The sequence below is a fragment of the Ochotona curzoniae genome, unplaced genomic scaffold (genome assembly GCF_017591425.1).
Source record: "Ochotona curzoniae isolate NIBS_2020 unplaced genomic scaffold, NIBS_Ocur_1.0 contig_64, whole genome shotgun sequence".
In the NCBI taxonomy this organism is placed as follows: Eukaryota; Metazoa; Chordata; class Mammalia; order Lagomorpha; family Ochotonidae; genus Ochotona; species Ochotona curzoniae.
The window spans coordinates 24,499,415-24,519,034 of NW_024466502.1; the positions used below are offsets into that span (position 1 = coordinate 24,499,415).

General features: G+C 41.5%; 1 protein-coding gene across 6 annotated transcripts in view; it reads left to right on the forward strand.

Moving 5' to 3' along the window:
* Positions 1-19,620, forward strand: part of TBC1D4 (TBC1 domain family member 4) — a 164,340-nt gene that overhangs the window by 123,132 nt on the left and 21,588 nt on the right. For 3 of the 6 annotated variants that reach the window (XM_040991286.1, XM_040991285.1, XM_040991289.1), the window contains 3 exons: positions 11,481-11,641; positions 14,182-14,391; positions 17,590-17,748. In XM_040991286.1, the coding sequence (XP_040847220.1) occupies positions 11,481-11,641; positions 14,182-14,391; positions 17,590-17,748 (530 nt within the window). Of the gene's footprint in view, positions 1-7,420; positions 7,450-11,480; positions 11,642-14,181; positions 14,392-15,904; positions 15,908-16,317; positions 16,321-17,589; positions 17,749-19,620 lie in introns of those variants that run through there. The other 3 variants (XM_040991287.1, XM_040991288.1, XM_040991290.1) reach the window with 3 other exon arrangements.

The window sequence follows — 19,620 nt, forward strand, 5'->3', positions numbered from 1 at the left end:
GTAGCAATTGTAACTTAGCAGTGAACTTATTAGTGAATCTGTTGCAACTCTGAGTTAAACTGTACTGTGGCTCCTGAAACTGAAGCTGAGGTTTGATCATCATGTTGTTTAGCCTGTTTTTAATTTTTTGGAGATTTATTCCATATTTTATTGGAAAGGTGGATATACAGAGAGGAAGGAGAGACAGAGAAAGATCTTCCATACACTGGTTCACTCCCCAAGTGTCCGCAATGGCTGGAGCTGAACCGATTCAAAGCCAGGAATCAGGAGCTTCTTCCAGGTCTCCCACATGGGTGCAGGGTCCCAACACTTTGGACTGTTTTTGGCTGCTTTCCCAGGCCACAAGCAGGGAGCTGGATGGGAAGGACAGCAGCTGGGATATGAACTGGCACCCAAATGGGATTGTGGAGGATGTAAGGCAAGCATTCAGCCACTTTGCTATTGCACCAGGCCCATGTAGCCTCTCTTAAGGTATTTACAAAAAGAAAGTTGTTCACGTTTGGCTGAGTAATACAGTTTCTATCACATTAATCAAATTTTGCTATCTTGTTATAATCCATTATGACTTAGATATAGATTTAGCCAGAGTATAAACACTCATTTGCATGTTATGATGTTCAGAGGTTTTATTTGGGTGCTATGGAGTGGAGTAGAAAGGCAGTAAAACACCTTTATAAAACGGATCCTGGCAGAGCAGTTTTCATTTACACGAAGTATATCTGTGGACAGAAAGGTTGTCAATAGGATATCTTCATTCCATAAAATGCCAAATGATTTAATTCTTGTTTTAAGGATTTATTTATTTTTACTGGAAAGGCAGATGTATAGAGAAAAGGAGAGACAGAAAGATCGTCCATCTGCTCATTCATGCCCCAAATGATTGCAATGGCCAGAGCTGAGCTGATCTGAAGGCAGGAGCCAGGAGCCTCTTGCAGGTTTCCCATGCAGGTTGAGACTCTCAAGGCTTTGAGCCAACTTTTACTGCATTCTCAGATCATTAGCAAGGAACTAGATCAGAAGTGGAGCAGCCTGGACACAAACCAGTGCTCAGATGGGATGCTGGTGCTTGCAGAAAGAGGATTAGCCAATTGAGACATTGTGTTAGCCCCAATAAATTAATTCTTTTTTAAGTAGTAAGTGTGCACTAACATTTTTGTGTTAACATAAGATGTATATATTAATTAATCTAAGCTCTTTGCTTAAAAAAATACGTTCAAATATTACTTTGAAGCTTTGTTGGTTGCATACTACATCCATAAGCTTTGATTCATGCTTTGTACAGAAGGATAGGAAATAAGCTTCCCAAATTATGTGAAAATAAACATATTAGGGATTGTTTCTTCCTTTTCTGTAAAGATATTTCAGAAGGTTATCAGAAGAATAAAATTAGAAGATATTTATGTTGGTGTCAGAATTTTAAAAGTATCTCATAGTTTTTTACAATATGCATTCTGTGTCTGTCTGTCTGTCTCTCTCTTTCTTTCTCTCTCTCTCTGTCATATGAAGGGGGAGATAAAGGGAGAGGCCTGACTCAGCCTCCCACTCATTCCAGGTCCCTAATGTGGGGCATGCTCCGAGGGCCTTGCTCAAGTGGTTTTGATAGTTCAAGTTATTAATTGCTGCCAGTCGCACCATACCAAGCATGATGAGGTCTCTGCAGAATCTACTGCTTGACATAGTCCACCCCAGAATCTCCATTTGCCCAATATTTTCATTGCCAACATATGGCTGGGGTAGTTGATTGATTTGTTCTGTCCTCTGTTGTGGTGCCAGGTATCCTCTGCAGGTTCCAATAGACTGCCATATCCTCTGTGTGTAACTGATTATGCTGTCCACTGCTCCTTCTGAGCCTCTGAGGAAGTTCGGCTCTGGCATTTGCACTCCATGGCAGACCATGGAACCTGCATTTCTCTTCATGGTTGGAGTTCTGAGTACGGCAGTTGGACTGGGGAGATCCTAAAAGAAACTTTGTCTGAGGTGATCCTAGATCAGATTCTTCTGTGTACTTGCAAGTACAGGCCCCGGCAGAGTCCATCACCCCAATCAGTTGGTGGTTGCAGTTGCTGGGTTGTTTCTGTTTCCAGCCATGTCTTCCACTTGAACCAATGGGTGTTGCAGTCCAGTCCTCACATAATCCATTGGGAGCTGCAGCCTAGTTGGAGCAACCCACAATAACCCCTACCAGGTCCGCTCCTTGCCCCAGTTCCCCTTCTTGCCAGTATGTACAGCAGACTAGTCCAGTCTGTCCCACATCTCATACATGTAAAATGGGCATTGAAACCTAGTTCAACCCAACCAGCTCCCCTATCCAGGCCACACACCTGCTGGTGGGTTCCTTTCTGTACAGCCACCCCTGCCCCTGTCCTGGTTTTCCTACTCTCCAATGGGAGTGGTAACCCAAGAGGGAGGTGCCCACTATTTTCCTCCTAGGCCACTCCCACCTCCGAATCATGCACTTTCTAGATGGTTCTGTAGTTTAGCTTGACAGATTAGCCACTGGTGCCAGAACCTGCTGATGCTGTGGCAAAGCCCAATCAACCCTCACCTATTCTACTTTATGTTTGCGCCAATAGGGACAGTCAACCAAGCCCGGCTCTTCCCTGATCTGGCTCATATGAGGCCCACAGGTGTTGTAGCCTTGCCCGTTCTGGTCTGCCCCCATCCCAACTCATGCTATCCAGTGGGTGAGGTGTTCTAGCAGGGGTCTCTCTACATTCTCCCTACCAGTTTTCCCCCCTCCCTCCCTGGTTCCTATTAGCGCTGTGGCCCAGTTTGTCATGGCCTGCCTCACCATGGCCCGGCTCATCCCCAATTCCACCTGGTGAGGGTTAGTCTATCCCAGCCAAGCGTGTACCCTATCCCAGCTGTAATGTGTACTGGTATGTGTTGCCACCAAATCTGGCCTGACCCACACTGTTCTGGTGCTCAGATTGATTTGAACTAGTTCAGCCTGGTCTGCCCTGACCTGTGGCAAATGTATATTGGTGGGTACCTTTCCCTGGCCTGGTCTGGGCTGTTCCTTATTGTGCTTACCTGAAGGGATTGTGTCCTGCCTGCCAGAAGAGTTGCCCAGGCTCCTCCATCAGAACCTCTCCCAATGTCAGATTTCATGCATATCGGTGGGTCCATGAGCCAGCGCTACTTAGTCTACCTGTTGTCCTGGCAGATTAATGGCCTTTCCTGACTGTCCTTCAACCCATTCTGGTTTTTATTGTTCGATGTTTTAGCCCAGTCAAGGCACATCCATACCCAGACACAGCTCACACATGGCTCAGTAGGGGTTGAGACCTGGCCTAGTCCATCCAGCATCTACTCTGGTCCTCCAGAGCACCAGATGGTGCTGGCTTCTAGCCCGGCTTGGTGTGTCCAGTCCCAGTCCACACTTGCGCCAAAGGAGACTGCAGCCATATCCAGAACGCAGCCCCTATTCATGCCCCCACATTCCTCATTGGGAACCCCAGCCCAGCTAGGGTGTCCCCTTAGCTCCCCCTCTGGGCCTGTCCCCAGCCATAGATCGTGCACATGCAGTGGTTACTCTGACTCAGCTTGTCACAGCCCCTCACCTGTCTAGGCCCCTGCCTTAGATGCTGTGGCTTAGCGTCTCTGGCTCATGCAGACCAATAGGTGTAAGAGCCTAGTTCGGCATGACTTGTTCTCCATCCTGATTTCTATTTTTGCCTGTGAGCTAAGGTTTACTCAGCCCTGCCTGACCCACCCCCTTCCATAACCAACCACACATTAGCCAGCCATTGGAGCTACTTTACCCAGCTTGTCCGACTCCCAGGCCTGGACCATGTGATCGTCAGTGAGAGTTGTGACCTACTTGGGAGTTTCCCAAGTTCCTCCACTTGACCCACTTACAGACCCAGGTCTCATACATGCCAGTGGGTATTAGGCCAGTGCCCTGCATAGTCTGCCCTTCCATTTGGCATTGTATGAGCTATTGAAGGTTGCAGCCCGGCCCCCCCCCCCCCCACACTCTGTTTAGGATGCATATTCGGGTGCTGCTACCTTGACCTGTCTGGACTGTTGTCGGTTCCTATACCCATGAGTGATACCAGGCTCCTTGGTCAAACTTAGCTTAGTCCATCACCACCCCAACTCATTAGCTAACCAGTGAGATTGATTTGAAACCCAGAAGCAGAGTGGGCTGAACATGAAGGTATCTAGGCAGCAATTCATAGCCCCCAAATCGCACAGCTCGCCATTGGGCAGCAAGCAGGCAGAGCCTGGTACCATATGGTGCACTGGCTACCCAGGAACTGCTCATCATATGTTAGTAGTGGCTGGACTCAGGGCTCTGAGCATGGGAGTTGGACTTGACTTGAACGTTTTAACCCCCAGTCCCCAAGGCTGTCCCCTTCTGATCCCATCCACTACACAATGTTAGTAAAGGATGGATCCCCGGTGCACCCCGTTCTGCAGATTTCAGGCTTGGGAACCTGAGCATGTTTTCATATGCCTGTTAGCCATTTGAATCTGTTCTTTTGAAAAATGTTCATTTCCTTTTCCCATTTTGTTACAAGGTTTTTTTTTTTTTTCCCTCCCTCGGTTTCTGAAGCTCTTTGTAAATCCTGGATATTAGTCCCCTGTCACTTGTGTAGTGTGCAAAAACTTTCTCCCGTCCTGTTGGTTGCTTCTTTGTTAATTGTTTCCTTTGTTATACAGAAGCTTTTTAGTTTGATGTAGTCCCATTTGTTCATTTCGGCTTTGATTGCCTTTGCTTCTGGTGTCTTTTATTTTTTATTAAAAAAATAATATATTGATTGTTTTCCATGATACAGTTTTGTAGGTATAGGGGTTCTTTCTGTTCCCTCCTCTTTCTCCAGCCCTTTTTCCCCCCTCACTACTCATATGCAAATAAGTGTTTATACTTTCACTATAATTCCCCAAATGGTCACAGTAGTATAATCCCCTAGTAATAGTTGAAAGGTTAACTTTCGGCTATTTAAATGTATCGTGAAGTGGTAGGTATAGTTGAGGTAGAATATCTTGTGTCATGCCGTCTGGGCACATTTACATGTTTCAGAATGGGAGTCTTGCTTTCTTGAGGCGTAGGTTTGAGTCCTGTTGCATAACCTCATTTCCTCTTATGGTACTCTCCATTATATCCCTCATCTGTGAAAATATATTTACATACGTGATTATATCTGTTTATTTTGTAATTTGCCTAAAAGCTGTCTTTTTTCAGAGAGAACATATGATATTTGTCCTTTTGGGACTGGTGTATTTCACTAGCCATGATACTCTCTACTTAGAACCATTTTGTTGCAAACTGAAGGATTTCATCTTGTTATAATTTTGTAATATTCCATAGAGTAAATGTACTAGTTTCTTTTTTTTAAGATTTATTTATTTTTATTGGAAAGGCAGATATACAGAGAGGAAAATTTTCCATCTGATGGCTCACTCCCCTAGCGGCCGAAACAACTGGAGCTGAGCCAATCTGAAGTCTCCCAGGAGCTCTTCCAGGTCTCCCACATGGATGCAGGGTTCCAAGACTTTGGGCCGTCCTCGACTGCTTTCCCACTCCACAAGCAGGGAGCTGGATGGGAAGTGGGGTCACCGGGGTTAGAACTGGAACCCATATGGGAACCTGGTGCATTCAAGGCAAGGACTTTAGCTGCTAGACTTATCTCACTGGGCCCAATGTACCAGTTTCTTTATGCATTTATAGGCATCTGGCTGTTTCCATGTCATTGGTGTTGTGTCTTGTGCTGCTATAAATATAAGGTTCTAAGTCACTCTCTCAAATGCAGATTTCATTTTCTTTGATTATTTTCCCAAGAATGGGATAGATCAGTTCTCAATTGTCTGAACACTCTCCATATTTACTTCCATAGTGACTGCACGAGTTTATAGTTCCAGCAACAGTGGAGTAGGGTGCCGTTTTCCCCATATTTTAGAACATTTTTGAAATGATGATGCAAACATTCATCTGGAAACACAAGAGCTCAAAATAGCCATACTGCATTATTCACCTTTATATATATTACAGTTGTAACCCAAAGGTGTTGAGATCTGCTAAACACTGGTATATTTTCAAGTGGACATGATTCCTGGAACTGAGCAAATCGAAGCCAGGACCCTGGAACTCCATCTGTGCCTCCCACATGGGTAGCAGGCACTTGGGCCATCTTCCATTGCCTTCTCCCGAGGGATTAGCAGGGAGCTGGAGTGAAATTTGAGCAGATGGGTCTAGAAAGGTTGGCAGTGTCATGGATGGCAGCTAAACCCACTGCACCCCTAATGCTGGCTCCTAGTTATTTCTTTTCAGTGTGATAAATTTCAAAGAAAAGACCAGCATACAGTTTTATAATTCAAATGTTTACATTCCAAAATACAGAGAGAAGATTATATGGAAAAAAATAGTAACAGAATGGTTATAGGCTGTTTCATTTTAAGCACGTCAAGATATTAAAATATCAATGTATGTATATGCTACTTATTGTGTTCTTAGTTTGGTCCTTTTGACATAAAAGCATATGCGATTGGAATGCGATTTTTCAAAGCGAACAAGAGGAAGCAGAACATTTACAGAAGTGAAATAACTGCTAGCCCTTTGAATTTGTCTGTTGTAATAAGGGAAACGATCCCTTGAAGGTGGAAATGGGAGTGAGTACCTGCCCAAAGACTGAATGCTAATTAGAGACTGAGTTTCGCACCAGCAGTGCAGATGATCCTGGGAGCCATGGCAGCTTTGTTTTTTATGGTCCTATAGAGTTCTGGACATTGGCACCATCAACCCCAGTGCCTGGGCATCCTCCACATGGTATTTTGTGGCTGTGGGCAGTTCTCTGAGCCTCTGTCTACTTTAATTTTCTTACTGCACATGGAAATGAACAGTAGGTTGCTTAGAGGCTAAAGTGAATCTATAATTGTAAAAGGTTGGGAACAGTGCCCAGCTGCAAATATGTGCTTTCTGTAAGCCTGGACTTTACTGTTCTTATAGGAAACACTAGATGTGTTTTTTTTTGTTTTGTTTTGTTTTCACTCAGAAGGGAGACATTTGACTTGTTTATGCTAACTGTCATTAAAGGAGAAGTTAAAGTGAAAACTGGCAAAGAAGCAGAGTGAACAACAACAAAGAGAAATTTTTAAGCTCCCCGTTGCAGCTCCCGCTTCCCGACCCCTCCCTGCTCCGCCACCCTCTCTGGTCCTCCCCCTGGTGTCTGGCGCAGTTTTGCAGTCAGGAGCAAGACTTCCTGATGCCCAGTGTATCCTCTGGTGTTTCCTTGAAACTGGCCCCCCAGGGTGTCTGTCGGGCTGTTGACTGCTCTAAGTTGCACAAGTACACTGGTGGGTTGGCTAAATGGTTATTTGGGTCCCGGCTTCCGAATGATGCTCTGGGTAAATGAGGCAGAGCAGCTGCAGCCTTGTTTCAGGAGCTGAAAAATGCCTTTTTGGGGTGCAGTTTTAGTGGAAGATAAAGGGTCACTGGTCTGTTGGGTAATTTCTTTCAGATCTTGTGATCTTCCCTTTCTTTTCACCTCGTGTGTGGGCCTGATGCTGGCCTGTAGATTCCAGATCTAGGAGGAAAATGTGGCTTTGGGCAGTTTTTTTGGATGATAGGATTTTAGCAACTAAATGTTATGAAAATTTGTAGTGTGTATTAGCTTATGAAAGTCTACTTTACCCCGAAGCTTGTTTGGGATAATCAGACAAATGTATCACTCTGCTTTGTTTTTATACTTTCTTATGTTTTTTTTTTTAAGATTCATTTTATTTTTACTAGAAATTCAGATATACAGGGAAGAAGAGAGACATAGAAGATCTTTCATCCGTTGATTTACTCCCCAAGTGGCCACAATGGCCAGAGCTGAGCTGATCTGAAGCCAGGAGCCCGGAGCCTCTTCCTTGTCTCCCAATGTGGGTGCAAGGCCCCAAGGCTTTGGGCCGTCCTCGACTGCTTTTCCAGGCCACAGGCAAGGAGCTGGATGGGAAGCAGGGGCACTGGGATTAGAACCACTGCCGTATGGGATCCTGGCATGTGTAATGCGAGGACCTTAGCTGCTAGGCTGCCACGCTGGACCCTCTTTTTGTATTTTCTAAGCACAGGATATGTTACTACCAGTGATTTAGAAGGTGATTTTAAAAAAACATGTTTTAATTCCAGCATTAAAATATAAATGTTCCAAAAGTCTGTTTTAGAATAGCTTTATATTTATGAAACAGAAATCATAAAGTCTTATGAGGAGTGCCAATATACTCCTCACCCAGCTTCTCCTATTGAAAATACCTTACATTAGACATATTTGTAACCTTGTATAGGTCACACCAGCTTTCCCTACTGCAGCAACTCATGTTAGTACATCTGTGTCTATTAACAAACCGCGCTCAGATTTCCCTATTTTTTTAATCCAGTCTTTCTCAGTCCCTCCTATTTCTAGTAACCTCTGCTAATTCACTTTTAGCGTTCAGATTAGCTTGTGGGTTTCTTTTTAGTTCCTTTAAAAAGTTTATATTCTTCGATGGAGAAATCCCATTTAGAAACATCAGAATGAGAGAGAGCAGCTGTGTAAGAAGTTACTTGTTGGAGCACTATTTGTAGTTACACATCACAAAAACCAACTTAAATATTTGACCAAAGAATGGTTTTATAAATAATGTTATCAGAAAAATAATTTGTGTATTTTTTGTAAGTATGAATGACATCATATAGTATTGTTCCCCAGGTCTATCTTGTTTCACATGGCATATTCCAGTTAGAATTGTTTTGTTAGATTTACTCTGATATTACTGCTGTACTTACTGTAAAAGGCAAGGTAAAGTAATACTTGTTGAACATTTACCTTGTGGGGTGTTCAGATGAATGCTTTTAGTAAATATGAGCATACTTATAGAATGTCATGAAAAATTGAATTTTCTTGTGACAGTTTTAGAAATCTATGCATGATATATCCTATCTTTTGCACCAAAGTAATTGTGACTTGTATTTCCATTATCTATGAGCTTTTTGAAAGTCTCAATTCATTTTGCTTTCATAGTATAAACGATAGATACACTGTGTATACTCTTATGTATGGAAGGGGCAATTCTTAATAGAAAACAAACGGTGCTTTTTGTTGTTAATTAACAGTATTGTCAGTGTCAGAATCTGCCTATGCCTTTAATAGCTCAGTTCTTACTTCGGGCTGTACTAGAACCTTCTCCTAAAGTGACCTAAGATTAGGACCAGCAATAAGAGATGTTAAGAAGATAAGTTATATCTGTATTTCTGACATTTCTCATATCCATTTTACTTAACCTTTGGAGGTAATATTTACTGTAGTTTTATAAATGATTGTTTTATTTCATGGGTATTTGTTGAGTGCATACATTTGACCACTATAATACAAGAAACTAGAAATACACTCAATCATGAACAGAAATTTCTCAAACTCCAGTGAGCTAGTGCTACAAAAATGAAGGTGCAGCTTACACCAAGAAGATTTCTCAAGATCCAATGATGATTACGATACACAGGGCTGCTGGAGTCCCAGATCCTATAAGGGAAGTCTTTGAACTCATGTTTCCAGGGCAAAGGTGAACAGAAGTATTCAGTTATTGCAGAGAATTTCAGATGATGGGAATGTAATATTTTATGGATTTTATCCAGGATATATAAGGGGATTTGACTGTTGAGACACAAGAACCAACCACCTTTTATGTTATCATAACACATTGTACCACTTGCTATGTGTGAGGCACTATGCAGTATGTTATTTTCTCACCTTCCTTGAGCAAATCTTAAAGTCCTATTTCTAGGACAATAGATCCAGTTGGAGAGGAATGGATTGCCTGTCTCCTGTAAGTGTGCTTACATGGAGTAAATAGAGATACAGCAGACAAGTGTGGAACTGCTGTCCTCTTTCTGAATTGCTTCTGCCCTGTTGAGTTCCTCTGAGTGTTTGTGAGGCCTGTGGCTTTTTGAGCTGAGTTTCCTTTCTGACCCAAATGCTGAACTTCTCGATTCTTTCAAAATTCCAGTACCTTCACTTGTGGTTCATTTGTGGATGTCATCGCTTGTGTGTCTTCATCATTGTCTTAGGAAAGTCCAGAAACTGTGAAACTAGGAAAGACGACAAGAACAACAACAACAAAACTAGCCAAGTATTCCCACCACTAGCAACTGCCAACACAGGGGTCTATTTTGAAGTTCACTTTGGGGCAGTTGCTGTGACACAGCAAGTTGTGCTGCTGCTTGGATGTCCACATCCCATATCTGGGTGCCAGCTGCTCCATACATCCAACCCAGCTTCCTTCTAAGGCATCCTGGTAGGCTGTGGATGGTGGCACAAGTGCTCATACCTTCCCCACCCAGGAGACCCAAATGGAGTTCCCTTATCTGTAGCTCTTCCAAGAAGATGGTAATAATTTTTTTAAAAGATATTTATAATCAGTTATTTTTCTTTGTTGAAAAAGAAACAGGTAGATCTCTCTTCTGCAGTTCCACTCCCAAAGTGCCTACAACATTTGGCGCTGGACCAGGAACTAATAAGGAGCCAGAATTCTGTCTGGGATCCAGATGCTTGAACTATCATCTACTACCTCCCAGGGATGTACATTATCAGGAAGCTGCATTGGAAGTGGAGTCAGAAGTTGAACCCAGGCACCCCGACATGAGATTCAGGTGTCCAAAATAGTGTCAGCGGATATACCAGTTCCTCATAAGGGGCATATAAGTGACATTCTTAGTGCTGGCCAGTGTTTGCACAGATAAATTTCATAAAGCATTGATGAAGAATGATGTGGCATTTGTAAAGCCCCAAAAGTTGGGGATGTTGATTCTAGTTAATTAAACTAAGTTAGGGAGTTGCTATCTAATATTTCCCTGTTGAAGAGGCTCAATGCGTCTCAGCATATCTAGTCTATAAGAAGATGTGCTATAAAGAAGTCTTGTTAATAGTCTTTAACTTGGCCCATCCAGTCTTATCTGACTCCAGCTGTTTTCATACTGTGTCAACTAACAGTAATCCTAAGGTGACCATTCTGCCTGTGATTAGTTTATTGTCATCACCATCCAATGATGGAAAGCTGTCAGTTTGGAGATCGTAGTTCTCTCAGGGAACTTGTTGCCACCTCCATCAGCCTGCTTTATAAGGTCTATGAGAAGTCCTTAATGAGTCTTTTATGAGTTACTTATGTTTAGGATAAATTATTGACTTTATCTCTTTAAAAACAATGGAGTATATTACTTCAGCCACACTTTCTCTTCCATATAAGCCCTTTTGATGTTCTCATTAGAACTCAGACTAGGTGGCTACTAAGGAATGAGTAGAAACAGGTGAGCTTTTCCTATCTGGGTTGTGACTGGATTGCATTTTCCCAGGATGTGGTGGCCTGGGTGGCCCATGGGGGAGGGATGCATTGCTCTGTGTGGCCTGTGGCTCATGCTCGCCTGCGGCAGAATGTGGGAATGGCTTGTACTACCATCTCATTGAGAAGTGCCCTGTTTTGCAGTCTTGCCTACATGTTCTGTCTTTGTTGGCTTCCTACAGTGATGGAGAAGGGAGAAAAAGGACTTCGTCTACTTGCAGCAATGAGTCCCTAAATGCTGGAGGAACGCCTGTCACTCCTCGCCGGATCTCGTGGCGGCAGCGCATCTTCCTGCGCGTTGCTTCGCCCATACACAGATCTCCCTCAGCAATGCAACAGCAAGGTCTGTGAGACACTCACCAGCATTTCGCTGTGAGTGGCGTGGCCAGGGAAGGGAAGGCAAATGCTTAGTGTAGGAATAGATTACAGTGACTGCGTTGGAGAAATGGCATCTCTTTTGATAGCTGGTACAGTGTTCTCAGATGTTGTTAGAATGCATACACACTCAGCTCCTGATGAGTGAATTTCCCACTCCTGTTTTGCATCCTACTCCACTAGGATAGTGTCAGAATGCAGCAAGTCAAAGACCTTTTCATTTTTGGGAAAATCAGCACAATTTTGTAGTGCCACATACCAAGCAAAGTGACATAGAAATAGGTATGTTACACTAGGCAGATAGCAGCCAGCAGAAAGCACAAGCAGCCATGTTTTTTTAAAGGTTTATTTTCATTTGAAAAGCAGACTTATAAAGAGAGAAGGAGAGATCTTCCATTTGCTGGTTCATTCCCCAAATGGACACAATTACCGAGCTGGGCCATTCTGAAGTTAAGAGTCAGGTCTCCCACATGGGTGCAGGGTACCAAGGACTTAGCCCACCCTCCACTACTTTCCCAGGTCATTAGCAAGGGAGCTGCCTAAGTGGAACTTTCAGGACTTGAACTGACACCCATAAGGGATGCTGGTGCCACAGGGGGAGGCTTAGCCAACTATGCCATCATGCAGGTGTCTGTATATTAGATTTTATTGTTAGAAATCTAAGCACACGGGTCCAGCACTGTAGCTGAACAGGCTAATCCTCCACCTTCAAGCACATGCATCCCCTATGAGTGCCCGTTTGTGTCCCGGCTGCTTCACTTCCCATCCAGCTCCCTGCTGATGGCCAGGGAAAAGAGCTGAGGATGGCTCAAAGCTTTTGGACTCTGCACCCATGTTGGAGACCTGTAAGAAGCTCCTAGCTTCTGGCTTCAGGTCAACTTAGCTCTGGTTAATTTGGCCATTTGAGAAGTGAACCAGTGGAGGGAAAATCTTTTTTGCTGTCTCTTTTCTGTATATCTGCCTTTCCAAAAAAAATATATATATATAAATCTAAAAAAAGCAGAAACATTCAAAAAAGAGAGAGTAAATGAACAATCAACACAAAGATGTAACAGTAATGACAATACATATTGTTTAAAAGCCTTGACAGGTCCAAAATAATACTTGAGAGAATTTTTAGGAAAAATAAATCAAAACTCTTATGGGAAATAATGCCATATTTTCTGAAAAGTAAGTATAAAGAAATTAATTATGGATATCACAGTTGAACAAACAATCTCACATTTTGTAGAACTTCATTGCTGTAGCGAAAATTCACACATTTTATCATACATAAGACAGTCATAAAAATTTAGCTGTGTATTTGGCTAAAAGATATGTTAATAAATTCCAGATAATCATGATCTTTTATGCTCTATTCTTTGGTAGTAGTGCCCCTTGTCTATCTGTCCTATTTGAAATCTATTCCTAGAAGCTAAGGAAAAATATGTGGTGATCAGAGCGCTACCTATTGATATTGAATATTGGTTAGGGCGTGGTTTGCTGTCATGAATGTGTTTATTTGAAACAGAAAGTCAGATATAAAATGTACTAAGATTCAGCTTAAGAAATTGAAAGAAGGGCCAAAGGGTGGGGGAAAATCAAACTAACAACAACCAGAAACACAAGGAAGCAGCTATGGATAAGGGAAGTCAATGAATTTTTTTTTAAAAAAAGCAAAAACTGGACAGCAACTGGGCATCCTTAAAGATGAAATCATAGCTGCCTAGGATGGTTAGCGTCACAGAAGAATGCTTAAGCTCATTGTTAGGCGATCCATGTTTTAGAAAAAGGGATATGCAAAGTTCTGGGGTTATTTAAAAGAAGTTTGAAGGTCAGAGAAATCTGAGAAACTCAACCAAGGCTCAGGGGAGATTTGCAGAAGATGGAGACTGAGGCATGAGATTGGAAAGCTCACATGAGGCCAGAGACAGTAAGGGTGTCTGGACATTCCTAGCAGGCTGCACTTTGTTCATGAGAACGTGAGCTGCCCTGGAGTCTTTTGAGACATGTGACTGTATTTGTTGATTGGGTAAAGGCTGGCCTGGGGCTGAGTGAGCCTCAGGAGGGCAGGAGGAGAGGGCAGAGGGTGCTGGATGTTTGGCCTTGGAAGGTCTGCATGCTCAGGCCACTTTTGATGTATCCCGTGAGTAGACCATAGGAGGTCACTACCTACTTAATCTTCTTGTTATGTACAGCCACAGCACATACAGAGATAAATTGCAGAAGTACAGGATTCTGGGGAAAGGCCAGTTTGTTTAGGCATTGTTATCTTATAGGTCTTCTTGTGCAGAAAGAAGAAGTGGTGAAATGACATGCTTTTGTTTCATTACAACAGGGAAATCTGGGAGGGGAATTCAGTTGAGTGACTTGACTTAGCCGATTAGTCCCAGACCTGAAGTAACTGGCAAAGTAGCCGTGTGAAAACCTTTAAATGTGGAAGAGCAGATGAGAATGTCAGTTCTTGAGAAAGCATCTGGTGTCTGGGTTACTAGCGAGGAATGCCTCTCACTCTCTTCTTCTCTGCAGATGGGCTGGACAGGAACGAGCTGCTGCCACTGTCCCCTCTCACTCCCACCATGGAGGAGGACCCGCTGGTAATTTTCCTGTCTGGCGAGGAGGACCCAGAGAAGGGTGAAGAGAAAAAGAAGTCCAAAGAGTTTAAGAGCTTGTGGAAAAAGGCTATACACCAACAAATCTTGCTGCTGCGGATGGAAAAAGAAAACCAGAAACTGGAAGGTGAGCTATTCAAACATGGCAGAATGCTGGGGTGCTGTGACTTAAGGGAGTGGGGGTGAATCTGCTCTCTCCTGTGGGGGCACACAAACACATGCACACTCATTCACTGATTGTATATCCACTCTGAGTAGAAAAATCTGTTGACCAAACCTATTTATTTGCATTTGGTAAGGTGATGATTAGACCCGGGGAGGGGTCAGCTTAGGATATTTGCATTGTTGTTGAATAGAGTTGAAATATCAGAAACCTTTAAAATAAGTAAGATAGAATGTAGACAGTTTGTCTTCCAATACTAATTATATTCATAATAGAAGAATTATACTTTGTTCAAACAACTTCTGTTTGGGTTATGGTTAAGCAAGGATTTAATTATAATTATTATCAAATCAGAGCTCCTAATTTTGTTAATGGCTTATGAACTTTCCATTTAAAAATCATATTTGAGTCACTAAACACACATAATTTATAAGGTTATGCACTCTGTGATAGGTTATTGCTGAATTTTCAACGCTCAGTGCTTCAGAAAATGTTTTCCTGAAGAATGACGTAGTTTGCCCCAGTGCTGACAGAACTGCAGTATGTATGCCCAGACACATCTAAACTCCCAAACATGTGTCAGAAACATCATCTTAGGCAAAGCACTTATCCTGAAAGGGCATTATTTTTCTATGTTTAAAATGAAATATTTAGCTTGAGTGGGCCTTTGAGTTTTTTAGACTATTGGCAACTGTACAGTGTAGATTTTGTATTACTTTTATTTTCTGAACAGTTTTTAAACAAGGCACTGATATCTGTGAATTCCTTCACTACCTTAAGAATCTTGTTATGCTTAGTCCGTTTATTTTTAAATTTTAAAAATAAATTTTCAATTTATTTAATTCACAAGGGCACAGTTTTTATTGCTATTTGCTGAGCAGAACCAAAATACATAAAATGTTAAAAGCTGCTAGGAAATAAATCTTCTTGTTTATTGTTTATCCTTATTTATTATTTATTCTTTAAAATAAAGAACAAAATCAGTTGTTATTGACATAGCTTTTCAAATCGTGTATGTGATAAATGGCTTATTTAGTTTTGCTTTGAAAGATTTTAGCAGAAATTGAATTTATATTTTTAAGCCATTGATTAGATCTTGAATAACTCAAAGTGTGAAATTGTGTTTTAATTGGAAAGATCTACACATAAAATTTTATATTACAAATGAACGGGTAGTTGGAGAGTCATAAGCTGTCTGGCCTGGAGATGGCCTTATTCGAGATGGTTTCGCTAGGTTCTTCATTCTGTAGGTGAGTTTTTAGTGGGTTGGGTGGGGTAAGAGGATAACCTAAGGGCAGTGATATAGTAGCAGACAAGTCACAGGGTTCAAGCTTATTCATAATAGTTCTTGGGTTTTTCCCAGTAGGTCACAGTTTTTCTCATTTCTATGTGCTGATGTAAGGAAATGAATGTTTTAATATAAATGCTACTGTTACATTCTGAGATCGGTAATACCACACAGTTTTACAGAAGAAAGGTGGTGACCTTCTCTGCTTGTTTCTGTACTGTAGTGACAAGAACAAGAGAAAAAAAATCTGGCTAATAAATAACCATTTACTGAAAGTTCCTTATTTTTGCCTAGTTAATCTGTTTAAGTACCGAGAGTAACTTTTCTTACTGTTTTATGCCAGAGCCTGTGGCTGGCCCATTGTATATATTATATAATTGTATATATGAACAATAATTTAGACAAAGTGGGAGAATACTCTGAGGAATTAGGCTTTATTCACTATGAGGGAAACCATTAGTAAAGTTGTATGTATTCATTATTCACGTTAAGGAACCCACTTCTTTTAAAGAATTCTTTAGTTACTGTAGGAAAATACCAAAGCCAATGCTGAATGGCAACGGAAGACTGAGTTAGCAAGCCATCTAGTGGTATTCAAGAAGAGGGTTTTTGCGGCCAGAATTATCTTTCTGTGTGTCTAGATTTCTCTGTAGGAGTTATTGCCACCACCTAAGATATTTTACTTTTTCTGAAACGATTTCAAGCACACTAAGTAAGGGTGATGTTCATTCTGTGGTTGCTTTTGTGCTGCAGAGGACTTTGGATGCATGTCCGGGATTTGTAAGACACTGGGGGGAGTCCTCTGGCATGGGTAACTGCTCCTGCTGAGAGGTGACTGGCAGGTTTGCTTTTCCTTTCGCTTTCAAAATCAAGTTATTCAAAATCAAGATAAATCAAGACTGTGGTTGTCTCTCTAGGTACTTATTTTAATGAGTCCTGGGCTTATGCTTTAGACCATTAAGTGAAGACAATTCTGTATTACCTCAACAATAGAATTAGTGTCAAGTTCACGGAATGTGTGTTTGCTTTTAAAATGATTTAAAATGAACATAGGAACATGTAGTGTTGTTAATGGCAACATGCTGACTCTGGAAATATGTATAAAACAGTTGAGTTATCATGATGAAACATACTGCAAATTAAGGCCCTATGAGACATTGTCTTCCTATAGATGTCAAATATGAAGTAGTAACATTTGGGAAGGGTATGTAGCCTAGCAGTAAAGGTATTGTTTGGAATGCCCACATCTCGTGCAGAAATGCCTCAATTCAAGTGCCAGCTCTGTTTCCAATTCTAGCTTTCTGCTTATGCACACATGGAGAGATTGCAGCTGGTATTCAAGTAGTTTTGTCTGACACCCAGCTGGAATCATTGAATCACACTCCTGGCTCTGGCTTCATCCTGGCAATAACAGCTAGTGTGGACTTTTTAGGAGAAAAACTACAGGTGGCAAACACACCTCTTTAATTTTCTGTCTCTTCCTGTCTCTCAAACACATTAGTAAAAATGTTAGCACTTTAATGTTGTTTAAGATAATGAAACATATCACTTCTGAGGATAAAAATCTTTCCCAGAAAGTGAATATTATAATATAGCCAACATGTTGTTCTATAATCAGAGTTAGGTGTTTAGTTCAGAATGAAAGCTCCTTAGGAAGTGAATATCCCTTACATGCAATGATTCAGTTTGAGAACCTTCCATATATCTTCATTTTTAAAGAGTTTTCTTTTTGAGGCTGAATTAGAGGTTGGCTCTTAAGTCATCTGCTACGGTTTTACAAGCACATTAACATGTTAAAAATGTTATCTTCAGAAGCACATTGATCTGCTGTGATTCTCATTCCCTCCCTCCCTCTCTCCCCTTCCGCTGCTTAGCCAGAAGAGATGAGCTTCAGTCCAGAAAAGTTAAATTGGACTATGAAGAAGTTGGTTGTTGTCAGAAGGACCTCTTAATAGCCTGGGATAAGAAGTTGTTAAACTGCAGAACGAAACTCAGAAGTGACATGGAGGACATTCACACTTCACTCAAAGAAGGTGTGTGGGATAATTTCAAGGATTTTTTTTTTTAAGAAGAAAAGCTTCAGAGATGCTTTATTATGTCTTTGCTGCTGAGACATAGTTTTATCTGTGTTTTTTGCTTATTGAAAAATGGAAGTAAATATGGTGAATTAATTGGGCTGACATTGGTGCTAATGGAGATACTTCTGAAGAGAGTAGAGCACCATTCCTGCGTATGCTGCCTGCTTATTTCAGCTCTCCGTAGTTGTTTACTATGGAGGAAATTCAGGCATTGGGACAGATATTTAATCACCGTGACATGCATAATGTAGACTTTTCCATCATTTGGTCAGAATAGAAATGTGTTTGTGTGTGTGTGGGTAAATAACAGAGCAGATCACTTTATATATATGTATACCACACACTATATAACATATATATAAATAACAGTAAATGTGTGTGTGTGTGTATATACAATTTGTATCATTTGTGTTATTCATCTGGTATTCTTCTATCCATTCATTACTTCTGTTTCGGACAAATTACTTTTGTTGAGCCATTGTATTGCATTGATTATTTTCTTGTTGCTGTGCTGTGTGAAATGCCTGATGTTTTAAATCTAAAATTAAAACAAATTAATACATGTTTTAGATGCAGTTTTTGTGACTCAGATTAAATATATTCAAATGAGAATCTCCATGGCTCATGCACACTTGAGCATAAAACAAAAATTCCAGAAGGCTCAAACAAGTCTGATGCCATGTTTGAAAAGCTGATGGTTCGTGTGATGCTATTGCACAGTTTAGATTAAGCTTTGTTTTGTAAGCAGATGCTGCCTTTACAAGCTTCTTGTTTTTTTCTTGGAGATTTCAGAATCCTAACAGTTTTCACAGGATATGTTATTTGGGAGACTGGAGTGGTGGACAGGACTTGTAGGCTACAGATCAGAACATTCTAGGGGATGCCATCTAACGCTGTGTCAGGTGCCCACCTCTCATTCCTTACAGGTGCAGGTTAACCTTCACAGTGCACGCCCCAGGCCTCCATAGTCTCTCCTTCCTCTGTGTCTCTGGTCCCATTTTCCACTTCTTCTTCCCTTGTGTTGTATATGTGACCCAGCTGCTTCTGTGTGGGATGTCCAGCCCTCCCCCTGCACCTTCCTGACCTCACTTCTCTACTTTCTTGCCATTTCCCACCCGCCTTTCTTGCGCACCCTTCTTCTCACTCCTCTCTCCTGCTCTTGTCCTCTGCCTCTCCCCAGGCATTCTGTGCTGCTCTCAGCCAGGGGGTCACCCTCACATCATGACTCTGGTGCTGCCGTCTCAGAGCAGCATCCTCGGGCTTTGGCTTGAATACCTTCACTGTGCTTGATGATTCTTTCTCACATTTGACATGATTTGTAAGTTTTCAATTATGTGCATACCAATTTAATATTGTTCTCGTCCCATTGCTTCACAGCTGGCACCTAAGACAGTGTCTTGCACAAGTAGTTTTTTGAATGACTGGATGGGTGAATGACTGAGGCAAATTTTCCTGATATTGAATTTTTTCGCTTCTCAGTGAGGAGGTATCCTGAATGCTGTGTGCTATACTGTATGACCTACTGGATGTTTAAGAAACATTAAGGAGAATTAATTAGCTGTTTGTGAATGTGCCTTTGGGTAAATAACAGAACAGATCTTCGTCTTCAGAGATTCATTTAATGCACTATTAAAGTAATCCTCACAAATAACATTTTACTTACTGTCAGTCACTTATTCAACATGTCTATTTAACAGGGTAAATCTTGGGTTTTGTCTAACAGACATGCAAGTATGCTTACTGTTCTCAAGTACCTCACCATCTGTAGTTTGGAAAAATAGTCAAAGTTGAAGAAACAAGTGTAATTCAGCAAATAATGTTATAATA